This window comes from Telmatherina bonti (assembly GCF_933228915.1).
Source record: "Telmatherina bonti genome assembly, chromosome: 12".
Taxonomy (NCBI): Eukaryota; Metazoa; Chordata; class Actinopteri; order Atheriniformes; family Telmatherinidae; genus Telmatherina; species Telmatherina bonti.
This window is the reverse complement of record NC_136610.1, coordinates 6,721,462-6,746,810: the sequence shown is the minus strand read 5'-3', so window position 1 is coordinate 6,746,810 and position 25,349 is coordinate 6,721,462. Positions and strand designations below refer to the sequence as shown.

At 45.5% G+C, this 25,349-nt stretch overlaps 1 protein-coding gene across 6 annotated transcripts; it reads right to left on the bottom strand.

Moving 5' to 3' along the window:
- Positions 1–148: 148 nt before the first annotated feature.
- tbc1d2 (TBC1 domain family, member 2) lies at positions 149–25,349 on the bottom strand. 6 transcript variants are annotated; one of them, XM_079249993.1, is made up of 17 exons: positions 25,191–25,349; positions 21,087–22,053; positions 20,260–20,359; positions 14,152–14,272; positions 13,959–14,071; positions 11,921–12,174; positions 11,568–11,837; positions 8,990–9,118; positions 8,548–8,658; positions 6,954–7,126; positions 6,743–6,854; positions 3,520–3,720; positions 3,259–3,446; positions 3,040–3,160; positions 2,772–2,957; positions 676–797; positions 149–426 (listed from the first exon to the last, which is right to left on the bottom strand). In XM_079249993.1, exons 2-17 carry the CDS (start codon positions 22,047–22,049, stop codon positions 231–233), a joined length of 3,360 nt encoding a protein of 1,119 aa, XP_079106119.1. In that variant the 5' UTR covers positions 22,050–22,053; positions 25,191–25,349; the 3' UTR covers positions 149–230. The 6 variants fall into 6 exon arrangements, with proteins under 6 accessions (XP_079106119.1, XP_079106122.1, XP_079106120.1 ...); XM_079249996.1 differs by having other exon boundaries at positions 11,921–12,159; XM_079249994.1 differs by having other exon boundaries at positions 21,087–22,050.

Sequence of the window (25,349 nt, the reverse complement as noted above, 5' to 3'; positions counted from 1 at the left end):
GGAACTGGTTATTTTCTGTGACGATCAATAAGCTTTCAATTCATTTCTTTATATTTATACAGTTGACTTTATTTTTTTTAATCAAAGTTTTTGAATTTTTTTTTAAAAATTCATGACCTAAAAATGAGATAGATCAGTGACCATGTGACTGACAGGAAACAGACGTCATACAAAGTCACTTCGTCACACCCTGGGCAGAGAGTTGGATGAAGACTCTTCTAGAATCAGAGTTAATCGTCGTCTTCGCTCGCCGTCATGTCCAGCTCCTTGTCTTTCCGCTCAGTGTTCTCCACAACAAACTCCTTCTGCTGCTCCTCCAGCTCGCACAGCTCCCCCTGCAGGCGCTCCAGGTGCTGCGCACGGCGGTTCCTCAGCAGGCGCCCAGGGAACGGGTTCATGTCGTTGAAGGCAATGCTCATCAGTTTCCTACACAGAGAAGACTGCGGTTTCAGTTTTAAGTATTCTCATATGTATGTTTGCACACGTCTGGACCTCAGAAGTTCTCCATACGATGACGAGACAGGATGCAAAGTTCACGTTTAAAATCTGTTTGAAGTTCAGACATTCAATCATTTTGTTCCTCAACACAAAAAGACCCGCTACTTGTGCTTTACGTTTACAGCCGTAAATCCTGCGGCAGCTTTGAAGGGGGGGGGGGGGCAGGTGAGTCCGTACCTGCTGTCAGAGATGGTCTTGGTGAAGAAGCGAAGGTACTGATAGATCTCCACACCATCGTGGATCTTCAGGATATCGTCCTCTTTGTATTTGAACAGAGCCAGCGCATACCTGAAGATCACCTGTAGAGCAAAGCCCCGACAAACACTTCATCACACACAGGGACGTACTACACGTTTACACAACGAAGGCTGAAACTGCCTCGGAGATTCTGGAAGATAAAATAGTTTCGGAAGGTAAAACTTAGAGTTTTATAGTGACTTTGTGAGTCCTGAACTGATCGTATTAAAAGCAGATGTTCCCTTTCGGCTTGTCCCTCTGAAGGGGTCGCCACAGACCCCTTCAGGTATCTGAACATCCCATTTACTCTGCATTTATCCAGGCTTGGGACCGACCCTCAGAGAACAATCCTGCTTGGTGCTGCAGCAACATCAGGGAGCAGGACTCAAACTGCCGGTCATCAGGTCACAAGATAAGCCGTTCTACCATCTGAGCCACTGCCTTAGTAGTAAAAGTAGTAAAATCAAAAGGTACTTTAAACCTCAAACAACCTCAAATATGCTTTACATCTGATAATTATTGATATCAAATCATGATGGTAACAAATCAAAGTACTTTTTTATACACACATATGGCGGTGTGGTGCATTCAGGCGCAGTTGTCTGTGTTCATCATGGTGCATTCAGGTGCAGCTGAATCAGTCATGGTGCGTTCAGGTTCAGCTGAATCAGTCATGGTGTGTTCAGGTGCAGCTGAATCAGTCATGGTGCGTTCAGGTGCAGCTGAATCAGTCATGGTGCGTTCAGGTTCAGCTGAATCAGTCATGGTGCGTTCAGGTGCAGCTGAATCAGTCATGGTGCGTTCAGGTGCAGCTGAATCAGTCATGGTGCGTTCAGGTGCAGCTGAATCAGTCATGGTGCGTTCAGGTTCAGCTGAATCAGTCATGGTGCGTTCAGGTGCAGCTGAATCAGTCATGGTGCGTTCAGGTTCAGCTGAATCAGTCATGGTGTGTTCAGGTGCAGCTGAATCATCATGTGCAGGTGCAGCTGAATCAGTCATGGTGCATTCAGGTGAAGCTAAAAGTCATGGTGCGTTCAGGTTCAGCTGAATCAGTCATGGTGCGTTCAGGTGAAGCTAAAAGTCATGGTGCGTTCAGGTTCAGCTGAATCAGTCATGGTGCGTTCAGGTGCAGCTGAATCATCATGTGCAGGTGCAGCTGAATCAGTCATGGTGCGTTCAGGTGCAGCTGAATCAGTCATGGTGCGTTCAGGTTCAGCTGAATCAGTCATGGTGCGTTCAGGTTCAGCTGAATCAGTCATGGTGCGTTCAGGTGCAGCTGAATCAGTCATGGTGCGTTCAGGTTCAGCTGAATCAGTCATGGTGCGTTCAGGTTCAGCTGAATCAGTCATGGTGCGTTCAGGTGCAGCTGAATCAGTCATGGTGCGTTCAGGTTCAGCTGAATCAGTCATGGTGCGTTCAGGTTCAGCTGAATCAGTCATGGTGCGTTCAGGTGCAGCTGAATCAGTCATGGTGCGTTCAGGTTCAGCTGAATCAGTCATGGTGCATTCAGGTGAAGCTAAAAGTCATGGTGCGTTCAGGTGAAGCTAAAAGTCATGGTGCGTTCAGGTTCAGCTGAATCAGTCATGGTGCGTTCAGGTTCAGCTGAATCATCATGTGCAGGTGCAGCTGAATCAGTCATGGTGCATTCAGGTGAAGCTAAAAGTCATGGTGCGTTCAGGTTCAGCTGAATCAGTCATGGTGCGTTCAGGTGAAGCTAAAAGTCATGGTGCGTTCAGGTTCAGCTGAATCAGTCATGGTGCATTCAGGTGAAGCTAAAAGTCATGGTGCGTTCAGGTTCAGCTGAATCAGTCATGGTGCATTCAGGTGAAGCTAAAAGTCATGGTGCGTTCAGGTTCAGCTGAATCAGTCATGGTGTGTTCAGGTGCAGCTGAATCATCATGTGCAGGTGCAGCTGAATCAGTCATGGTGCATTCAGGTGAAGCTAAAAGTCATGGTGTGTTCAGGTGCAGCTGTTTATATTAATCTGGTTGATTTCCTTGCAGCTATCTGTGTCAGTTGTGGTGCGTTCAGGATACCTTGGTGCCCTCATACAGGAAGGCGTCCCAGACTGGCAGCAGAATGTCACTGGGCAAACTTTCCACAAAAACCACCAGGAACCAGTTGAAGGTGATGAGCGACACGTCGATGTTGTGACCCTCAAAGTGAGCCGAGAGCCGTGGAAGTTTCTCCAGCAGGAAGTCTTTCAGCACCCGCTGGTCCGCCTGAACACACCATCAGTCACTCGCTCTACCTCAAGATCATTAAATACAGAGTCCAGGTGAGCTAGTGGGCGGGGCTTCTCACCTGAGAGGCCACCAGGTTTTTGGTATAGTAGTCCTGAGGCATGATGGTCTCCACCACCGCCACCAGACACCAGAAGGCGTCTTCTTCACTCTGGAGGACGAGCAGAGCGATAGCCGCCAACCTGAGAAACACACAGCATCACATCACATGACCACCGGCGGGTTGGGCCGCCGCCAGTCCTGTTTAAAGACAGACAGGTGTTTTCTGAGCAGGTGAGACCTGTTGAGTCCCTGGCAGTAGCCAATGGCAGGGTTCTGCCAGGAGAAGGCCAAGAGGATGCGGCGGAGCTGCTGGATGGCGGGGCTGGAGGGAGATGAGAAGAGCTGATTGGTTGTCAGGGTGCGGTGGAGGTCCAGCTGGATCTGGCGGGAAACCGAATGAGGGGACGTCCTGCTTTTCTCACACAACTGCAAACACAGGAGCTGGATTACATACCTGTGGACAGGTGTGGACAGGTGTGGACAGGTAGACTCAGCGTACCTGCTCGTAGCGCTGTGGATGGCTCTCCCTGATTGTCTTAGTTCTGGCCCGGACCACCCAGCGCCACACTCTCTGCCGGTACTCGCGTGGGACGCCTCCACGCAGCAGAACTTTCAGCTCAGGTGAGGCACACAGGTCGTCGTCCGACCTGCCAGCGAGGTACTGCGCCCAGCGATTCAGCAGGGGGTGCTCCACCCCCTCCTGCAGGGACACACAGACGCACGGTCAGAGCACTAACCTGGTTCCTCCGACCTGCGCCTGACGGACCGCGTTCATAAAGTAACTCATTCATTGGTCTTTGAGTGATTTCACTGACTTAAAAGTCAGATGAAAAGCATTGTGACGGTTCAGACTGAGGTCCCTTTAAAAACTATCAGAAAGTCATGAAGCCTTTTGAGATTATTTTCAAATGATTGTTTTTTTTAAAAAAGGTGAAAAGCATCCAGTGGTCAACTGTAGTTACAGCAGCTACAAACTTATTGATGATTCCCACCATTTAGTTCATTCTGCTTCCAACACAAAAGCCATAAATTCTGACCGAGTGGCAACTTCCGGCGGTTAAAAGTGAAGCCTATGTAGAAGTGCATAAAACTGCAGTTCCCCCTTTATCCACTAGGGGCTCCAAAACAGAACAATTGCCCATAGACTCCCATGTTAAAAAGACCAACTTTACGGCAGAAATAAACACGTTTACAGCCTGGTTCAAAAATCCATTTTCGGTTAATATGTCAGGTTTACCTTCATGACAACTGTGGGGGCAGTGAATTTTCTTTCTAACTCGCCCGTTTAAAAGTAATTTAATCCCGAAGTTCGGCATATTTAGGGGCGTGTCCTTTTGATTGACAGGTACCCGATCTCCCGCTTCAAGTCAGAAGAACATAGAACAACCGCAGTTTTTCGCCGGTTAACAACGTGACTTAGCTTTAGCCCACTTTCCCGCGTTAGCTAGTTAGCTCCTGTTATCTCCAGGTTAGCTCGGTTAACTCTTAGCTACAGGCAGGTTTGATAGATGTCAATCATCCACGACCATGACGATAACAGCCCATAGACTGTATGTAAAAAGATGGGCGGAGCCTCCGTGACGTCACCCATAGGTTTCTAAAGAGCTGAATTGAAGCTCAGTGGGCGGTTCCTACCATCGCCATCTTGGCAGGGGCATGCGTGTCGTCTCGCTAGGAAAATACAAATATGGGCAAAGAGGTGGAGCTGAGAGGGGGGCTGTGAGCGTCATGGGGATTAGCTCTGTTTCGGAGCCCCTAGCGCTACTTTTAACTGCCGGAGGTTGCCACTTGTCACAGCCCCCCTCTTCTACTAATTTATTTTCTGCAACCATTTAATCCTCACAACAGTTGCAGGCAGACAATAAGCAAAACCATATATTAGTTTATAAAACACCTACCTTTGTGGGTGAAACAAGGTCAAAATGTTCCCATGCTGGGACTGTTTTGTTTACTTACTCTTTGGGATGATCATTATTGGCTTTTTCTTACTAATATCCAATATATAAATTTAGTCCATCTCTTATGTATCTGATGCCGATATCAACCGATACCAATATTTTTAGAGCAAGTTGTGCCAAACAAAAGGAATTATCAGCAAAACTATACATGACATCTCTTATATTTTGTCATTTTGAGTTAGATGAGACGTAGCTGAAGAGTTCGATATATAATATGTGCGTGTTGTGTCACTTAAAAAGTTTAAACCGATATAGATAAATTCCGATATTACACTTTAATGTCAATATTGGCCAATAATATCCGTATGCATCCCTAGTTTCTCTATCATTATAGTTCTGTCACGATTAAAGGTCTTTGATAATGAATAAAACAGCACCAAATTTTCCAATCACTAATCTCACTTGTGGTGTTTCATTGGGATGTGTGAATCGTCCAACGTCTTTGGTCACATGATCACAGAGATTTGATAGAAGCCTCGACACAGTGATCCAAACCAGTCAGCTTGAACTAAATTAAACACACTTCAGAGTCTCAGTGTTAAATGTCCTGTCTCTGCTGTTAAATTTGCTTTTTATTTGGGACAACATATGAAAGTGGCCAGGGTATAATTTTCCCCTGTATACATGGTGCCTACTCTAAGTACTACCCAAGCAGCAACCTCCAGCGGTTAAAAGTGAAGCCTATGCGGAAGTTCCCCCTTCATCCACTAGGGGCTGCAAAACAGAGCAAATCCTCATAGACTCCCATGTTAAAAAAGACCAACTTTACGGCAGAAATAAACACGGTTACAGCCTGGTTCAAAAATCCATTTTCGGTTAATATGTCAGGTTTACCTTCATGACAACTGTGGGGGCAGTGAATTTTCTTTCCAACTCGTCCGTTTAAAAGTAATTTCATCCCGAAGTTCGGCATATTTAGGGGCGTGTCCTTTTGATTGACAGGTACCCAATCTCCTGCTTCCAAGTAAGAACATAGAACAACCACGGTTTTTAGCCGGTTAACAACGTTAACGTTAGCATTAGCTGGTTAGCTCCTGTTATCTCCGGGTTAGCTTGGTTAGCTCTTAGCTACAGAAAGCTCGAAGTTGGCTAGATGTCAATCATCCAGCTCAGCTCCACCTCTTTGCCCATATATGTATTTTCCGTAGAGACAACACGCATGACGCTGTCAAGATGGCGATGGTAGGAACTGCCCACCGAGCTTCAATTCAGTTCTTCAGAAACCTACGGGTGACGTCACAGAGGCTACGTCAAATTTTCCATCTATGGTACTACCCCACGATAGCGGCGCTGAGACCGCATGTGGACCACCTGACTGAATCCTGATGCAGACAACACCAACTCCACTCGCTTAAGTCGCATTCACATCAGGATAGTCCAAGGGACTCTGTTTAATTGTAATGCCTAAAAAATTTTAACCTTTGTATGGTTTGGTTTGTTTCACAATGTACTTTTCAACCAGACCTAAGTCACACAATTACAACATACTGCTCAGTAGGGGGCAATACAACAAAGTTCAGAACACTCTGTATCTACTCTGACAACAGCAGCCGGCGTCAGGGTAAACGGGGAGTGTATGACACCCTTCGCTGCATGCTTGATAAATATAGATTCTTTTTTTTCTTTTGGTTCTTTCAAACTTTCTAGATTTCATTTGCAGGGTGAATTTTACGAATGTTTCTATGAACAGTTGATAAATGAAGGACCTGGACTCTGCAGTCAGACTGAAACTGCATCAGCATGAGTCCAGTTCAGCGTTCAGACCTGGTGCAGCAGGTTGTGGGACCGGATCTCCAGCGCCTGGATCTTTGCTAGAAGCTTCATGTCCTCCACCTCATAGTCCGGGATGATCTTAAAGCCGTACTTGTCGTGATTCCTGAAGACACAGCAGAGGGTTTACTTTCCCTGTTTGTTTCACAGGGAAATGAGACGTATGATGAACCTCTAGAAAGTTCTGTTCTGTAGGTGTTCGTACGTGTCTGAGCTGAGCTCGATGACACCATTTAGCTCTCCTCTCAGAGCATCCTCAACCATCTTTTGCACGGCCTCCCGCTGACCTGGATCCAGAGACTTGGTCTCCTGTAGCTTCCTCAGGACACCTAGGTAACGGCTCTCCATCTGACAATTACCAGCCTCCAGGTAGGCACACTGGAGCCAATCAAGAGGCAGAAGACAAGATTTATCCAATCAGAAGGCAGGAAACAAGCAATGAGCCAATCAGAAGGTGGCGGACAGAGAAAAGGACTCAATGAGACCATCGTAATCCGACAACTGGAAGTGACCATTTAGTTTTTATATGACCCGACATGACCAAATACCCTGGTCTGCATTTTCAGATCACGCTTGGAGAACATACGTGGTGACGTAACGTTATTTTCAAAACTTTGTTAGAATATTTGTTGTGGTTAATCAATAAAAGGCATTAATGTCATTGCAATACTTTAGCATGTGCAGCCCAAATTCTGACTTCCTGACTGTTTGTGACGCTGCTTCACACACAGACTGCATCAGCTGAACTCACGCACATTGTGGAGAAATTTAGTCATGATCTAACTTCTCATAATCATATTATGATGTTTACATGATCACTTCAACAATCTGATAACTAAATAAATCAGATTTTTGGTGTTTATTAATTTAACACAATAAAAAAAATAACATATTTGTCAGAACGTTTGTTGGTGCACCATTTTTCCTGGTATGCCGATAACACTGACACACGCGCTAGGTTAGCAACTTGGCGCTAAATTTAGCGTTTTTCTAAAACCTTTCAAGTGAGTCTATTTAAAGAAAAAGGAACTATCAACAAGTTCAGAAACTTTTCTGGTGGTATAATGGACCGTTAAAAGAACACGTAGTTTACTCTCAGTTAGCGGGAGCTGCTGCGTAAGCCCCTCCCCCATCCAGAAGAACACTCTAGAAGCTCTCTTTAGAAGGTCCTCCTGCAGCTTCCAGAGCAGGCAGAGCAGGAGGTGAGCAGGACCAGACTGAAGCCACAACACAGACTGCTTTACTGCCACATGGTAATGTCTGTTAAAGAAGTTAATGTTAATGTGGACGGAAACATTTTAAAGGTTAAAATTAACGACTAACATGCTGAAGACTCGTCATAACAGAGTAGCTGCAGTTGTTAGTTAAAGTATTTAAAATGACACTTTAACTTTGGTTCTGGGACATTTTCTGTTTATTTTTTATGGTTTTAAAAGTAAATGTATTTTTCAAGAAATTAATAGAGCTTAAGTTTAAAATAATAATGTTTTTAATGTGTCTTATTTTATTTAGTCGTTCACTAAAATATGTTTAAATACTTTAAACAAGTTGCTTTTTGGGGCAAATATCGTTATGTGATTAAAATGCAGTTAATGGAGATAAATTCATTACAAAGCCTGTAATTATTAGATTATTTTTTAATCTAGTTCCACACCTGGTGTTAATGTATAATAACTAAATCTGACACATTACTGCTGCAGCTGTTGGCAGTGGCAGAACCGGGCCCAGACTTTGGCTGTAGCAGAACTTGGCCCAGATTGTTTGCAGTGTAATAATCCAGTTCTTCCAGTCCGACCCACCTTCACCATCAGGCTCTTCTCCTGCTCAGAGCTCTTCCTCCACAGTTTGGTCAGCTGGTAGATCTCAGAGTTCAGGAACTTGTTCTGAATCTTGTATGCTTCAATGTCATCCTGAAGGTGAGACACAGAACCAGAGTGAGACCGCAGATCTTCCAGACCGGATCTAGATCCAGCATCTAAAGAACCTGAAACTGTTCTGAACAGAAGCTGGACTCGTTTATAGCAGAACGGACTAGAACCACTGAGTCACTGAACCATCTACAGGGTTAGGGAATGACGCTGCAGATGTTGATCAGGAAGTGGAGAAGTGGTTTTCACCGCTGTAAGTGACCTGGTCGAACCAGGTCTCTGTAAGCTGATCCAGACCCGGTTCTGTTTCAGTGCTTTCAGAGTTTCAGGTCCAGATGACTTTACAGTGTAGTCTACTACAGGGAAACTTTACCTTCAGGTTCTCGATCTTCTGCTGGAGCTGCTTGAAGCTCTGGGGGTCCAGCGCTTGAGCGGAGGAGGAGCTGGACTGCCTGGCGTCAGACAGACTGGAGGTCACCTGATCAGACAGCTTCACGATCACCTGGCGAGGTGACACAGACACGAGACACAGGAAGATGGTGAGAAGCAGCAAACAGATTTCTGCTTCCTGCAGTCCATCCAGGTGTTCAGCACACCTGCAGCTGATCAGTCAGAGGAGAGACGTTTTTCCTCTGAATCAAAGCGTTTGATCCAGTCTGCTTAGACTGGGAATGTTCTCCATGAACTGGTTTCTATGAAAACAGTTATGGATCACATGATTTTAGTTTTAAGGATTATAGTTGGACTATAATGAATGAAACTGTCTGTAAAAGTGAGAAGACTTTATTGTAAAATAAATAAGAGTTTAATTCAACATCAAACTAAATGAATTTGTTGTTTCCTGCTAGAATAAACGTTAAAGTACCGCAGAGGAAGAATGGTCAGGATGAATCATCCTAGTTGGATTTTTTTGTGCGACTCGCCTTTCCAAAAGCATTTTAACGCCACGATAAAAAAGCGAATGAGGAAAACGTGTCGCCACCAGCAGCAGGACAAGCATCCAGTTTAGCATGTTAACGTAAAAGTTCTGTAACTGGGATTTATCCAGTGGAACAGTAAACATAGTCGTCCCATTGGTAATTGTGTTCACCTGCAATCATTAAAACAAAAACCTTTTTACGGACAGTTTTATTGTGTGGAAAAGTTGATAAACTGAATGCAAGGTCACTTTTCAGTCCTCGGTGTGCAACAGCCTGTAGAGGAAACTGCGTTTAATTCCTGATGTAGGTGTTTCATCTTTCTTTTCACTCTTCAAGTATCATTTATATTTCAGCAAAACGCAGCTGTGGTATACGGAGGAGTATTAACGCCACTGAATAAAAAAAATTAAAAAAATCTGTGAAAAAAAAATCAGAATTCTGACTTTAATGTCAGAAGTTTAACTACAAGTTAAGACTAGAAGTTCAACGTCTGGGATTTCAGCAGCTTCTTCAGTAGGTTTTCTGTTCCCATTCCATTCTTTCGCAACGTGAAAGCAAAATTTGTCAGATTTGACAAAAAACAATTGAGATTTGTAGGTGTTTCAATTGAGCTGTGCATTAGGGCTGTGACGATATGCTTTTGTCTTGATTTGATTCCGATTTTTTTGGGTGGCGATTTGATTTAAATTACAATTCTCACAATTCTTCAATATTGCTGATTTTTGTAGATTAGAAACAAAATAAATGGATAAAACTTTTTTTTGCTCATTATTTTTCTTGATTCCAATTAGGATAAAACAAAACACAGTAGCCAGATCATAATTCTGCTGCTATAAAAAAGATTATTAAAAGATTAATGAAAACAATAAAAATGTTTTTTGGTTTTTTTTAAAAATCTATTTTTTGTTTAAAAAATCTATTTTAAAATATTCCCACCCCTACTGTGTATAGTGTGTATACCTCAGTTCAGAATTGTTAAAATTGCTGCTTATGCAGCGCAAAATAACGCTGCGTGGCGACTCTGAATTCTGACTTTAATCTCAGAATTCTGACTTTTATCTCAAAAAAGTAAGAATTCACTGATTTTTTTTAAATTTTTTTTTTTTTTTTTTTTTTTTATACAATGGTCCTAATCTTCTTCCATAGTGACAAAAAAGCTACATGGATGTTTTTCCTGCGTTTTTTTTCTTTAAAAAAAAAAACCAAAACATTTTTACGAAGCAGTTTCCATCAGCAGACTGGTTTACACCCAGTTGGAAGAGCCACACTCCAGCAGTAGACTGGTTTACACCCAGTTGGAAGAGCCACACTCCAGCAGCAGACTGGTTTACACCCAGTTGGAAGAGCCACACTCCAGCAGTAGACTGGTTTACACCCAGTTGGAAGAGCCACACTCCAGCAGTAGACTGGTTTACACCCAGTTGGAAGAGCCACACTCCAGCAGCAGACTGGTTTACACCCAGTTGGAAGAGCCACACTCCAGCAGCAGACTGGTTTACACCCAGTTGGAAGAGCCACACTCCAGCAGCAGACTGGTTTACACCCAGTTGGAAGAGCCACACTCCAGCAGCAGACTGGTTTACACCCAGTTGGAAGAGCCACACTCCAGCAGCAGACTGGTTTACACCCAGTTGGAAGAGCCACACTCCAGCAGCAGACTGGTTTACACCCAGTTGGAAGAGCCACACTCCAGCAGTAGACTGGTTTACACCCAGTTGGAAGAGCCACACTCCAGCAGTAGACTGGTTTACACCCAGTTGGAAGAGCCACACTCCAGCAGCAGACTGGTTTACACCCAGTTGGAAGAGCCACACTCCAGCAGTAGACTGGTTTACACCCAGTTGGAAGAGCCACACTCCAGCAGTAGACTGGTTTACACCCAGTTGGAAGAGCCACACTCCAGCAGTAGACTGGTTTACACCCAGTTGGAAGAGCCACACTCCAGCAGCAGACTGGTTTACACCCAGTTGGAAGAGCCACACTCCAGCAGCAGACTGGTTTGGTGTGGGTTTCACCCCGACCGCTCCTCACCTGCTGCTTGGCGTTGTTTTTCTCCGTTAGCCTCCGGATGTTGTCCTGCAGCTCGCCCACCTGCGCGTCTCTGTCTGCCAGACTCCTCCTCAGCGTCTCTGCCTCCATCTTGGCGTCCTCCAGCCGACCCCGCAGGTTGGCCGCTTGTCGCTCGCGGTGCCGCAGCAGCTCCAGGCGTTCCTGCTCATCCTGCTCCGCCAAAAATTCTGCACAGGTCCTCTTCTCCAGCTGAGCTGCTTCCAGGGCTTTGTGGAGGATCCAGACCAGCTCCTGCAGGACAGAGGTCATCACCTTCATCATCATCATCACCAGCAGCAGCGTATGCTCGACCCCGATCAGTAACGATTGATCACCTTCTGAGCTTTGACCTCCTCCATCAGCATTTCTTTCTCCTGCTGCAGGCGGGACGTTCGGTCAGAGGACGTGGACGTCATGTTCCTACGGAGGAGCGGCATGGTGGACGAGCTGCGAGTCTTCGCTCCTCCGCTCCACATCTCCATCGGTGACGGCGACGCCCTGCTGCATGATGAAGATGCCTGATCGGCCGGACAGGCCAATGGGAGAGGAGGGGGCGGAGTCTTTGTGGGTGTACCTGAGGATGAGGAAGCTGAATCAGACAGGAGGAAGAACACCATGAGACAGAGGCTCAGCGGGGTTCCACACAGCTCCGCTAGTCTGAGATAAGTCGGTCCTAAAGAAAGTGGTCCTGGTCCTGCAGGTTCTGCAGATCCTGAGTCCAGGTCAAGTAGAACCAGGAGAGACAGATGTTCCCCGCTTGGTTCCATGTGTCAAAAACAGAGAGGAACCACATGGTTCTGTTTAGTACTGTGTGGTTCCTACAGTTATGGATCTGTTCAGTTTTGTGTGATTCTTGTAGTGATGGATCTGTGTGGTTCTGTGTGGTTCTTGTAGTGATGGATCTGTGTGGTTCTGTGTGATTCTTGTAGTGATGGATCTGTGTGGTTCTGTGTGGTTCCTGTAGTGATGGATCTGTGTGGTTCTGTGTGGTTCCTGTAGTGATGGATCTGTGTGGTTCTGTGTGATTCTTGTAGTGATGGATCTGTGTGGTTCTGTGTGGTTCCTGTAGTGATGGATCTGTGTGGTTCCTGTAGTGATGGATCTGTGTGGTTCTGTGTGATTCTTGTAGTGATGGATCTGTGTGGTTCTGTGTGGTTCTTGTAGTGATGGATCTGTGTGGTTCTGTGTGGTTCTTGTAGTGATGGATCTGTGTGGTTCTGTGTGATTCTTGTAGTGATGGATCTGTGTGGTTCTGTGTGGTTCCTGTAGTGATGGATCTGTGTGGTTCTGTGTGATTCTTGTAGTGATGGATCTGTGTGGTTCTGTGTGGTTCCTGTAGTGATGGATCTGTGTGGTTCCTGTAGTGATGGATCTGTGTGGTTCTGTGTGATTCTTGTAGTGATGGATCTGTGTGGTTCTGTGTGGTTCTTGTAGTGATGGATCTGTGTGGTTCTGTGTGGTTCTTGTAATGATGGATCTGTGTGGTTCTGTGTGATTCTTGTAGTGATGGATCTGTGTGGTTCTGTGTGGTTCCTGTAGTGATGGATCTGTGTGGTTCTGTGTGGTTCCTGTAGTGATGGATCTGTGTGGTTCTGTGTGATTCTTGTAGTGATGGATCTGTGTGGTTCTGTGTGGTTCCTGTAGTGATGGATCTGTGTGGTTCTGTGTGATTCTTGTAGTGATGGATCTGTGTGGTTCTGTGTGGTTCCTGTAGTGATGGATCTGTGTGGTTCTGTGTGATTCTTGTAGTGATGGATCTGTGTGGTTCTGTGTGGTTCCTGTAGTGATGGATCTGTGTGGTTCTGTGTGATTCTTGTAGTGATGGATCTGTGTGGTTCTGTGTGGTTCTTGTAGTGATGGATCTGTGTGGTTCTGTGTGGTTCTTGTAGTGATGGATCTGTGTGGTTCTGTGTGGTTCTTGTAATGATGGATCTGTGTGGTTCTGTGTGGTTCTTGTAATGATGGATCTGTGTGGTTCGGTATGGTTCTTGTAATGATGGATCTGTGTGGTTCGGTATGGTTCTTGTAGTGATGGATCTGTGTGGTTCTGTGTGGTTCTTGTAGTGATGGATCTGTGTGGTTCTGTGTGGTTCTTGTAATGATGGATCTGTGTGGTTCTTGTAGTGATGGATCTGTGTGGTTCTGTGTGGTTCTTGTAATGATGGATCTGTGTGGTTCGGTATGGTTCTTGTAGTGATGGATCTGTGTGGTTCTGTGTGGTTCTTGTAGTGATGGATCTGTGTGGTTGTGTGTGGTTCTTGTAGTAATGGATCTGTGTGGTTCTGTGTGGTTCTTGTAGTGATGGATCTGTGTGGTTCTGTGTGGTTCTTGTAGTGATGGATCTGTGTGGTTCTGTGTGGTTCTGTGTGATACCTGCAGAGCTGGTTCCTTTTGGTTCTCTGTGGGTCCACGGCATCGTATCGCTGTAGAACATGCTCTGACTCAAGTCCTGAGACGTTCTCTTCCTCAGACTGTGAACGGAGTTTCTGGTCACACAGAACAAGATCTTTATCAGCGGAGCGACAACGGAACACAAACCCGACCATGTTGAGACGTTCAGACTCACTGGATCTCGATGAGCGGGTGTTTGATGGACATGTTGGCGAGAGGTGTCCATGGCATCGACGCGCTCGCCGCCGCCTCCCCCACCAGACCCAGAGGGCTCTTCAGTGTCGGCAGGAAGTCGTCTGAACAGACAGGAGAGACAAACCTTCATCATCATCAAAACGTTTCCTCTTCTGTTTAATTTTTCTGTTTGATGTTTATTGTTTTATTTTTCAACATTAAACTAACATCAATGAGTAAAAACTGTTTGACACCAAATTCAGGTTTAAGTGTAAATTCATCATTTCAGATTTCTCCTAAAATCCTTCATCTGGATTCACCAGACTGAACTCTTCCAGGTCTGTGTTTTAGTTGTTTTCTGTTCAGATGTGGAAAAAAAACAGGCATTTATTTGATTTTAGTTTAAAATAAAAAACTAAAAATAAAATATAAGAATTTTTCCTTTTAATGGGATTAACAAACAATGAAAGACTGAAAATGGTTTGATTATAATTTTATAGTTTGGAGGACGAAAATTAAAAACACTAAAATATAAAAAGACAAAGAATAAACACATTTTCAGACTGGAAGTGGGGGTTTATGTGTACTGGGAGGGACTTGCCTCGTAAACAGGTTTGGATCAAAGAGAACACAACCCTGTTTCCACCAACAGGTACGTCTTGGGACACATTTATTTGCAATTCCATAGCCAAACTGGGGAAGTGCCAGAATATCCAGTCTGTCCAGTCCTACTGTTTGAGACCCTTCCATTGGGGTCCGATAATTTACTGATCCCACCTTAAAGGTTGGAGCTTGAGATGGTGCAGTCCAGGGATTGGTTGAAAGTGAACTCATCGCTTCCTGTGTGAGTCAGCACTAAGAACAGAGCAGGAGCAGCGCAGTGTTTGAATAAACATGTTGTTTCACGCCACAAGACAGGAAGGGAGAAGACAAACCTCCGCATGTCCACCATCCTCCTCACGTTCACGTTCTTCTTCTTTGGTTTAATTCAAGGAAGTCGTTGACATATACAAAGAGGCTAAATGTTTTTGTGTTTTCAAAAAGTCATACTCAGACGGAATAGGGTGGATTGCCCTCTCCGGGTTGGAAGTCATCCGCTGCTCCTCCGCATAGAGAGGAACCCGTTGAGGTGACTCGGGCATCTGGTCAGTATGCCTCCTGGACCTCCCTGGTGAGTTGACAAATGTGGCTGGGGAGAGGGAAGTCTGAGCTTCCCTGCTCAGGCTGCTGCCCCGCCACCCGACCCCGGATAAAAGATGGACGGATTTTATACAAATGGAGCTTTCCCAGAAAGGCGTAAGCCCACATGATTCCACACCAGGCCTGTGAGTCCTGCAACGTTGCCAGAAATACATCAAAAACTCAGAAGACATGGAGCGTTCGGAGATGCAAAGCACCGGCAATAAAGAAAAAGAAGACGGAGGTTTTCACACAAACACAATTCTGGCTGTTCTAGAGACTCTGAACCTCGGTGCTTTCTGGTGAACCAGACCGCGTTCCCACCAGTTTAACCAGAACCAAAGTGGAAGTTACCATGAATGTCTTGGAAGTTTGTTCCTGTGGTGAATGGTTAAACTGCCAGGCAGCATTCTAACACACAGGCTGTGTCCAAACATCCACACTAGTCCTTAACCCCTCGTTTACCACATGTGGCTGCACGACACAGTGAACTCAGTCTGGTGACGATTTGGGCACGTATCTGGCTATTTTCTCCTCGTCACTGATCATGATTACCGACTGTCACCTCAACAACCACCATAGTCGTTCCAAATCCAAACTCGAGTCAGAATCTTTTGTTTTCCTATATTGTATTTTATTCTTTCTTTGTTGAATATTTATTCAACAAATGAGGATAAAAAATGAATGATCTGTAGTTTGTTTTGTTTTGTGTTTTTTTTTACCTGCTTTTTGTCACTTGCACAACTTTAAACTCCTGCCCACAATGCATTGTGGTCTGTATTGACCAGTCTAGTAACCATTGATGATCACTACTTTTCAACATGCCTTGTGGGTAATTTTGAGTGTTTTCGTTCTCTGGACATAGAGAATGATGAGAGCGCTATGTAGGGAACAGCGAAGAGTGATTTTCATGACATCTTAGGATGCCAACATGAGCTGACATAATTTTCTCTTCCAAATTTTGAATCGGTTACTAGGTAACATAACACGGCTTGAAGGTTGGAAAGACCTTTTGTACTTTATTGCAACACAGAGTGTAATCAGGACTCTGGCAGGGCATTTCATTCGAGCAGGTTTGGAGCCAGAGACAGACTTAGCACCGCTTCTGCTTTCTACTGCCTAAGCACCAGCTCCTGGTTCTCAAAACCAGTTCTATCCTGCCACCAACTCTTTGCTGGGCCAGAGTTGAGAAACACTCCAGGAGCTGGGGCTTCTACCACTGGTCAACAAATTAGTTTGACAAATTTAACAGAATATTTCTGGAGATCATAAAAAGGAGCTGGGACATGGCAGCAACGAACGACCCAAAAGAAACCCACATTTCCAGATCCTGAATTTTGTTCTTGATGACCGGACGGCAATGACGCAGCACTGACCAGACTCTTTCGGTCAAAACCAAAACCGGTTCTTTGCTAGCCCCAGAGCTGAACCACCTAAACACTGGGTCTAGCACCGGTACCAGTTCTTCTTTGGTCTAAAAGCTCTAAACCAGGCAGTGTTGTGAAAGGGCTCCAGGGTGATGGTGTCTTTGGGTCGCATAAAAAGATGCTCCTACACAAAAAAGGGTGGATGGAGCCCTAAACCCCTGCCAAGTAAGGGTGCAGTTTACTGAACCAAAAGGCACCAAACCTCCTTGTCCCATACTGGACCGGTTAGTGTAGGGGTGTCAAACTCCAGTCCTCGAGGGCTGGTATCCAGCAGGTTTTTGTTGTCTCCCATTACCAACCAGCTGATTCAAATCAAATGGATCAAGCAGCTTCTTGTCAACCTATTTATGAATTTCTACCAGGCGTGTTGGAGCACGGAGACTAGAAAAACCTGCAGGATACCAGCCATCGAGGACCGGAGTTTGACACCTGTGGGTTAGTGGGAACAAGACTGTGATTTTATCGCAAAATTTTATTCAGAAATAATTTTTGACATGACAAAACCAAACCTGTCATCTGCAGAAATTTCTGCATGCATCTCAGGAAAATCTGCATGAGCCAGATCCTTTATGGTAAAATCACCTTAAAAACAATATGAAAAAAGGGTTAACATTTTTTTTATTTTATATTTTAGTGATTTTTATTTTGTTTCTGCAAACTACTAAAACCAAAATCAAGCTATTTTCAATATTTTATTAATTTAATTTTAACAGTTAAAAGGAAAATGCATCATAATTTGTGTTTCGTTTTTCTATTTTCATACAAAAATGAAGAAGATTTAGTGTGTTTTTTAAATCACCTCTGAACAGACCAAAACACAGGCTGACCCTTCCACCACCTCCAACCCACCTGATGCTCAGGAAGCTGGTTCTGCAGCCTGTAGGGGACGCTAACAGCATGCTACAGTCTGCCTGTCTGAGCTGAATGTTTTATCTCTGTACAAACACTGGAGAGTCTGATGAAGCTGATGAACAAGTCAGGACATGGACCTGAAAACCAGGCAAACTGCTTCAATGGCAGTAACAACAACAAACAGCTGATTTCTGACTGAAGAAACACCAAGAATCTGATTAGAAACTTCTATACAGCATGACCTGAGTGATCCGTTTTCTCTTCTCAACAAAACCCCTGAAAACTGAATGTAAAACTGAGCTGACATCAGTTCCATCCTGTGGAAGGTGAAAGAGGTTGTTCACTGTTTTATATTTAGCCCTCTGATGTTTCTTCTCACTCAGAAGACCCTAATGTCAGTAACATCCTGTTTTTGTGGTGATGTAAGACCCCAAGCATTACAGCTCATCAGCTAAAAATAACTGGACCCCTCTCTGAAGAGCTGAGAGACAGAAAGAAAAAGTGTTGTCAGTAACGATCCACAAGCAGCTGTTGCAGCTGCGATCTGGGAAGGACAATGAGGTAATTTCCAAACTATGTGGAGTCTGATTCAGACTTTTAGTTGCTGCTCAGTAAATAACAGCACTGTATGTCACGTTGATCATCTGCGTTAGGAGCTTCTGAATCTTTTAATCCTTTAAACTCCACTAGCTTTGCAATGCAACTGCTAACTTATATTGTCATCAGTTTCCCATGAAGGGTAGTGTGGAATTTATATCCTGTCCAGGAGGTTTACAAGAGCTAGTATTGATTCAGACTGTATATAAATGACTGATCCATGATAACACCGTTAACTCCGTCATTTTCACCAATCAGAGAACTTAAATTGATGGAAATGTCCAATCAGGAGCAGCCAAAGATCAACAAGCATGCAGAAAGTTCTACCTGTGTGAAAAAAAGCAAAATGAATGTTCCTCTGTGGCTGGAATAAAGACAAGAAGGCAGTTTTGATGCAGTTTTGACAACTTCTGAGTTGTTTTTTGTGAGGATACTAGGTAAATACAGGTACATCTCAGAAAATTACAATATTATGAAAAAGTTCAATATTTTTTGTCACTCATTTCAGAATGTGAAACCCATATGTTATATAGACTCATTACACAGAGTGAAACATTTCAAACATTAATTCTGTGAAACTTTGATGATTGTGGCTTATAGATGAAAATGAAAACCCAGAATGCAATGTCCCTGAATCTAATTTCCTGAGATGTACCTGTAGTTATGTAAATAACTAAACACAGCTGGAGGAAAAGCTGTAAATAGGTATGGATGTTGACTGAGATTGTGAGGTTTAGCTGTGAGATCAACCTTTGCATTAAAAAAATAAAAGAAGCGGACTAAAAACAGCAAAAGACAGAGCTGGGAAGTGGATCTGTGTGGTTCCTCTAGTGACGGAAAGTGCTAGTTTGTTTAGCAGTCAGACTGTGGGTGAGCTGCTGGTCCTTGAAGCTTTTCCAGCAGGAAATGATCCTCATCTCCACATATCAAAGAGTATCTCAAACATCAGGTTTCCTGCTGGAACGCCCCTCATTAAAGCCACGTTCCAACATGTTCGTGCTGTAACCACAAGTCATACAAGCTCGTATCAGAGCTCCCAATGAGACTACAGCAGGGCCGTAATGCTCCGGTCCTCGACAAACACAATCCTTCAGATTTTCCAAGTGTTGAAGCAGGAATACATCAAAAACCTGCATGATAGTAACCCTTAAGGACCCAGATTTACAGGATAATGAGGGGGTTAGCTTGGAGACAGATCTACAGTCCAGTGAAAACCAGTGAGCTGATCTAGAAGAGGACTTATGATCACACTGGTCCTGCATGAAACATCAGACCCAAAGAATCTGAATCCTCTGACTCGCTCTGAGTCGTCAGGGTTAAACTTACAGGGTTAAACAACAGTGAGTCAGACTGAACCCACTCCCTCCCTGCAGGAAGGATTTCCCAAGTCTCACTGGGAGGAGGAGGAATTAGTCACAGGAAACGCCCACTTCCAGAGCTCCACCAATCACACAAGGCTGACAGGCCCGTTGGAGCTTCAAACACTTTACAGGTTTAGACGGAATCCAGCTGAGGCGCAAAGCCTGACTTAGGAAGTCCAGTGATCCACACCAGTTTAACCATTATCCGACCAGTTTATCCACCACAACAGTTAAACCACCAGAAGACCAGTTTAAGCATAACACCAGTTTAACAATCATCAGACCACTTTAACCACCAGCCAACCAACTGAACCATCCTAACACCAGTTTAACCATCACACCAGTTTAACCACCAACTGACCAATTGAACCATTATCCGACCAATTTAACCATCAGGCCATTTTAACCATTCTCCAACATCAAACCAGTTTAACCATCGTAAGACCATTTTATCCAACACAACAGTTAAACCACTAGAAGACCAGTTTAAGCATGATAAGACCAGTTTATCCATTGCACCAGTTTAACCACCAACTGACCAATTGAACCATCGTCAGACCAGTTTAACCATCACACCATTGAAACCATTACCAGACCAGTTTAAACATTCTCAAACCATTTAACCATCACACCATTTTAACCACCAGCAGACCAGTTTAAGTTTCCAGTATCCCAACCCTGTTTGCGTCTTACCTGCGGTGTTGCTGGTTGTTTCTGGGTTGGTCTGTCGGTGACGCCAACGTTTCACCTGCAGCTGCTGCAGCCAGTAGAGCATCAGGTCCTGCGTCACCGCCTGTTGGTCACAAACAGCTGAACTCAGCGGTTCCCCTGCAGGTGGACACGAACTGGTTCTCCTACGGGTAAACACGAACTGGTTCTCCTACGGGTGAACATGAACCGGTTCTCCAACAGGGGAACTTAGACAAGTTCTCCTGCAGGTTAACATGAACTGGTTCTACTACAGGAGAATATGAACCGATCTCCTGCAGGGGAACGTGAACCGGTTCTCCTGCAGGGGAACGTGAACCGGTTCTACTACAGGGGAACGTGAACCGGTTCTACTACAGGGGAACGTGAACCGGTTCTACTACAGGGGACCATGTACCGGTTCTCCTACAGGGGAACTTAGGCCAGCTTTCCTACAGTGGAATATGAACTGGTTCTTCTAAAGATGAACGTGAACCGGTTCTCCTGCAGGTGAACGTGAACCGGTTCTCCTGCAGGGCAACGTGAACCGGTTCTCCTGCAGGGCAACGTGAACCGGTTCTCCTGCAGGGCAACGTGAACCGGTTCTCCTGCAGGGCAACGTGAACCGGTTCTCCTGCAGGGGACTGTGAACCGGTTCTACTACAGGAGAACATGAGCCGGTTCCCCTGCAGGAGAACATGAACTAGTTCTCCTAGAAATGATCCTGGACTGCTTCTCCACACCAGTGAGCTCAGACTGGTTTTCCGTACTGGTGAATCCAGATCAGGTCGGGACTTTCTACCTTCAGGATGAAGGTGCGTTCGGGTTCCTACCTTCAGGATGAAGGTGCGTTCAGGTGTCTGGATGTGGAAGGTTCCTTTCTCCGCCTTCAGTGGGTAAGTGAAGGTGGCGCCGCTGAGCTCCACCCTCCCCAGTGGCATGACATCCTGCGGCGTGCGGTAGTAGAACAGCTGGTTCTTCTTCTCTTCGTAGGTGAACCAGCGCTGCTTCCAGGCCCGCAGCGGCCCGCCTTGTTTCTGCAGGTAACCACATAGCCTGGGCTCACCTGAGGAGTCGGGAGGTGGGGGGCACACCTGGGGCGGAGCCGGAGGAGCCAGGGTCAAAGGGTGGGTTGTTGGAGAAAGGAGGTTCTGCTGGTCGGTGGAAAGAACCTGCTGGGTGTTCGGGTCTCGATGAGGACTGTGGGAAAAGGCGAGTTTCTCTAGAAATGGATCCTGGTGGTTCTGCTCGTCTCCGGACTGCTGGACCTGGAGCTCCTCTGTTCCTTCAGGTAAATCCTCGGAGGAAGGAGGAGAGTCTTCTTCAGCATCCAGGTCTACAACTCGAAGGTTTTGGTAGTACTGAGTGCGACCTGGTCCATGTTCTGGTCCAAGTCCAGAAGAACTTTGTTTCTTCTGATCTCTATTCAGACGGTGTGGTTTGGTCGGTTCTGGTTTCGGTGGATCATCTGGAGGAGGAGGATTCTCTGCCAGACCAGATTCTTCTGGTTTTTGGGGCGCAGAAAGCAGACCCAGTTCACATGGACTGGTATGTTCTGGTTCTGGTTGTTCTGGATTTGGGTCAGCTGGTGGAGAATGCTGCTGGTGTGAAGTTCTGATGAGGTCTTGTAGTTCTGGTGTCTCTGCCAGAGGCGGGTGCTTCTGGGACCCGGACAGACCGACGGACTCTCTGCTCTGCTGGTCATGCTCTGAGGCCGACCCCGCCCCGCCAGCGTAGGCAGGAAGCGAGCCAGACAAGGCAGCGTTGGGATTTCCTGCCGCGCTGCTTCCATCCATGCTGCTGAGGAAAAGAAAGAGAAGCAGGAAGACGAGAACAACTTAATGATGTTTGTGAGGAAACGGGTCAGCCATCAGAACCAACACGACTCAGACTGAAATCTTTCATCCCGTCTGATCCGGTTCCGCTCTGGACAAACATCCAGAACTCTGATCATGTGACCGTGTCCGAGTCCTGATGATCCCGCTGATGTTTGAGCTTCATGTTGTCGATCCAGGAAGCGGGCTACGTTGAAACTGAGCTGGGGTTTCTGGTCCAGGAGAGCCAAGTCTTACCTCGAGTCTGTTACCATGGCAACCGACTGACGTAAACATGGCGGGTCCACCATGAAGTTTCTACCATCTCCTCCACCTGCAGCAGCTGTGGGCAGGGCCGGATTAAAAGTGCACAGGCCCTTGGGCCCAGAGTGTCCCAGGGCCCCCCTTCCCCACCGCGTCATTGGGAAAATTTTGAAAGTTAGAAACTACATTTCTAACACCTCTCAGCCAGTGGTACCAATAGCGATACACAAGACACTGTTGTGTTACTGTGTGGCTTTTACGTACATTTTGTTTCATGTCGAAACTGCTGGTGTTTGCCCTGAGTGGGCCCCACATGGGCATGGCTCTCACACACACCTGAAGGCATAAGTCCACCTCATAGACTATATAAAAAAATGGTGGAGCCTCCGTGACTTCACCCGTGGGTTTCTGAAGAGCTGAATTGAAGCTCAGTGGGCGGTTCCTACCATCGCCATCTTGGCAGGGACACGCACTTCGTCTCACCCGGAAAATACAAATATGGGCAAAGAGGTGGAGCTGAGAGGGGGGCTGTGAGCGTCATGGTGGATGATTGACATTGAGCGAACTCCGAACTGCCTGTAGCTAAGAGCTAACCGAGCTAGCCTGGAGCTAACAGGAGCTAACCAGCTAACAGAGGTAAGCGGCCTAAAGCTACGTCCCGTTGCTAACCGGCTAAAAACCGCAGTTGTTCTACATTCTTCTAACCTGAAGCAGGAGATCGGGTACTTGTCAGTCAAAAGGACACGCCCCTAAATATGCCGAACTTCGAGATTAAATTACTTTTAAACGGGCGAGTTAGGAAAAAATCCGCTCCCCACACAGTTGTCATGAAGGTAAACCTGACCTATTAAACCCCCCCCCACCAAACCCACACACACATTCCTACTTATTCATGAGAGATGAGTAGTTTGTGTCTGAAGTCCTCTGCGGGTTTTCTTTGTGTTCCTGATGAGAAATCTAAAGATGTTTTTTTTCACATCATTCAAAGAGATATAAACACTTTCAGCCCGGATCTGCCTCCATCCTAACCTCCCCTGATCTGGTCCAGACCAGGAAAAGACATGACTCGTCACGTTATTTATTCATCGTATGTCCACTAAAACCATCATAAATATGTCCGAGACATTTTACTTGGTTCTGGGCTGGCTGAGAACCTCTGCACCAGACTGTCTTTTACTTTTAATTAATTTATTCGTTTGTGTAAAATAGAAATAAAAGATATAAAATACCTTCAGACCTTACTGGAGGATGTTTTCATTCTTCATAGTCAGTTTCCTTCGTGTGTTTTTCCTTGAGTGGGACTGAATCTAAGTACTTTTCTCTCAGGATTTTAACGCACATGCTCCAGTTTTAATGGGAATTTAAACATCCAGTCAGTAAACTGGTGGATTCCAGTCTCCACACTGACTCTTCAGCAGTTTTCTGCCATCATGCTTTGCTCTCCGTCATCTGGCTCTTTATTTTCTAGAATTCCTCTTCGTGTTCCTCGTGTCTGAGAACAACTTTATCCAATGAGGTGAAAGGACAGGTGGCTTTTTACAGCAGTTGCCACGGTAACTCCAGGTATCAGAGCTCCATTGATGATGGGTTCTGATCTGGAACCAGAAACTTGTCGGTTCTGCTTTTAGAAGGGTCCAACGGGCTTCAGTCTGAAGCACAGACCGATCAGAACCTGCAGAACACAAGTTCCACTGATGGAACAAACATCATCATGTTACTATGACATCACCAGAACCGTGGTCAGAACCATGTGATGGGTTCTATCTGTTGTTCTGGAAACATTCGGGTCGGTTTGACGGTTTTCTGCTGATCAGAACCAGTAAAACTGTGACCTTCCCACCGACTCCGGACCCGACCAGCTGGATCACCCACAGATTAACGCTGAGTTAATATCTTTACTTATTTACCAGTTGGACTGATTTAATGGGGGTTCTGGCTCGAACCGGCTGGTTCTACCAAGTGATTCCCTTCAAACCCAGAAACAGTGTTTTTCCCAGTAAAGGAAACTGGAAACTTAGGGGACCATCTTCCAGACTAGATCTAACCGGGCTTTTCTGAAGAACCTGGTTCAGTGTTAGGGTGTTTGGCTTCCCTCAGAGAGGGCTCAAACCTCAGGTTCCCCACCAGAACAGAACCATGAGACTGAAACCAGCAGAGACGGGTCAGAACCAAAGCTTCCTTCTTTATGTTGGATCAGACGGGTTCAGACTGGTTCTGTCTGTATTTAACAAACCATGTAGTAATTCTGCATTAAATTATATTTGCCACTAGTTTTAGGAGCCAATGGCAGCAGAACCGGTCCTAAAGAAAGACCACATGCTTATCGGGTCCAAATGCTGCAGAGGTTCTGAGAATCAGTTTGTTCATCCAGGAGTTTTTTTAAACCCAGCTCTGGAAAAGAAGGAAACGCTGACAGAAATGTTTCAGACACGTACAGAACCTCTTTCTGCGGATAAAAACACTGTTTTCCATCTGAAATGGAGATAAACTATCCAAACCGAACCGAACCTGTGCAGCTGCACTTTGTTTACAGTCGGATGATGAAAAGGTAAATAAATGTGTTTCAGCCAGAGACGCAGCATGACACTCTGTGGTTCCGACCCTGTTTCTGAGGGATCACAGAACCCAGTAGAACCCGGCAGAACCCTGCAAAACCCAGCAGAACCCAACAGAACCCTGCAGTCTGACAGGAAGTTGGGAAATACCTCCCGGTTTTAGAAAAAGCTGCTTAAAGTCTGTGACACACTTCTCACCCACGCGCGCGCAGAGCAGTACTTCAGTAGAAAAACTAGAAGAAAAATAAAGTCGTGATGGAAATCCGTCCTGGAGCCGAACGAACCGCTCAGAACTCCTTGTTACCTGAGGGGGCGTGGCCTGGGCGCACCTGGCAGGTCTGGTCCTGCTTGATTGGCAGCTGTGTTGAAGGAAACAGACTCTCCTCTTTTCTTTTCTCTTCCCTCTGATTGTTGTTGTTTACTTATTTGTTTTCTCCTTCTCCAGTTTGTGGCTCGTGGTCTC

Coding starts and splice junctions, on each gene's coding strand:
- tbc1d2 (XM_079249993.1), bottom strand. CDS start 22,049: ATGGATGGAAGCAGCGCGGCAGGAAATCCCAACGCTGCCTTGTCTGGC. Junction 14,273..20,259: donor AACAACCAGCAACACCGCAG/GTAAGACGCAAA, acceptor CTGTCTGTTCAG/ACGACTTCCTGCCGACACTG. Junction 8,659..8,989: donor AGAAGATCGAGAACCTGAAG/GTAAAGTTTCCC, acceptor TCTCACCTTCAG/GATGACATTGAAGCATACAA.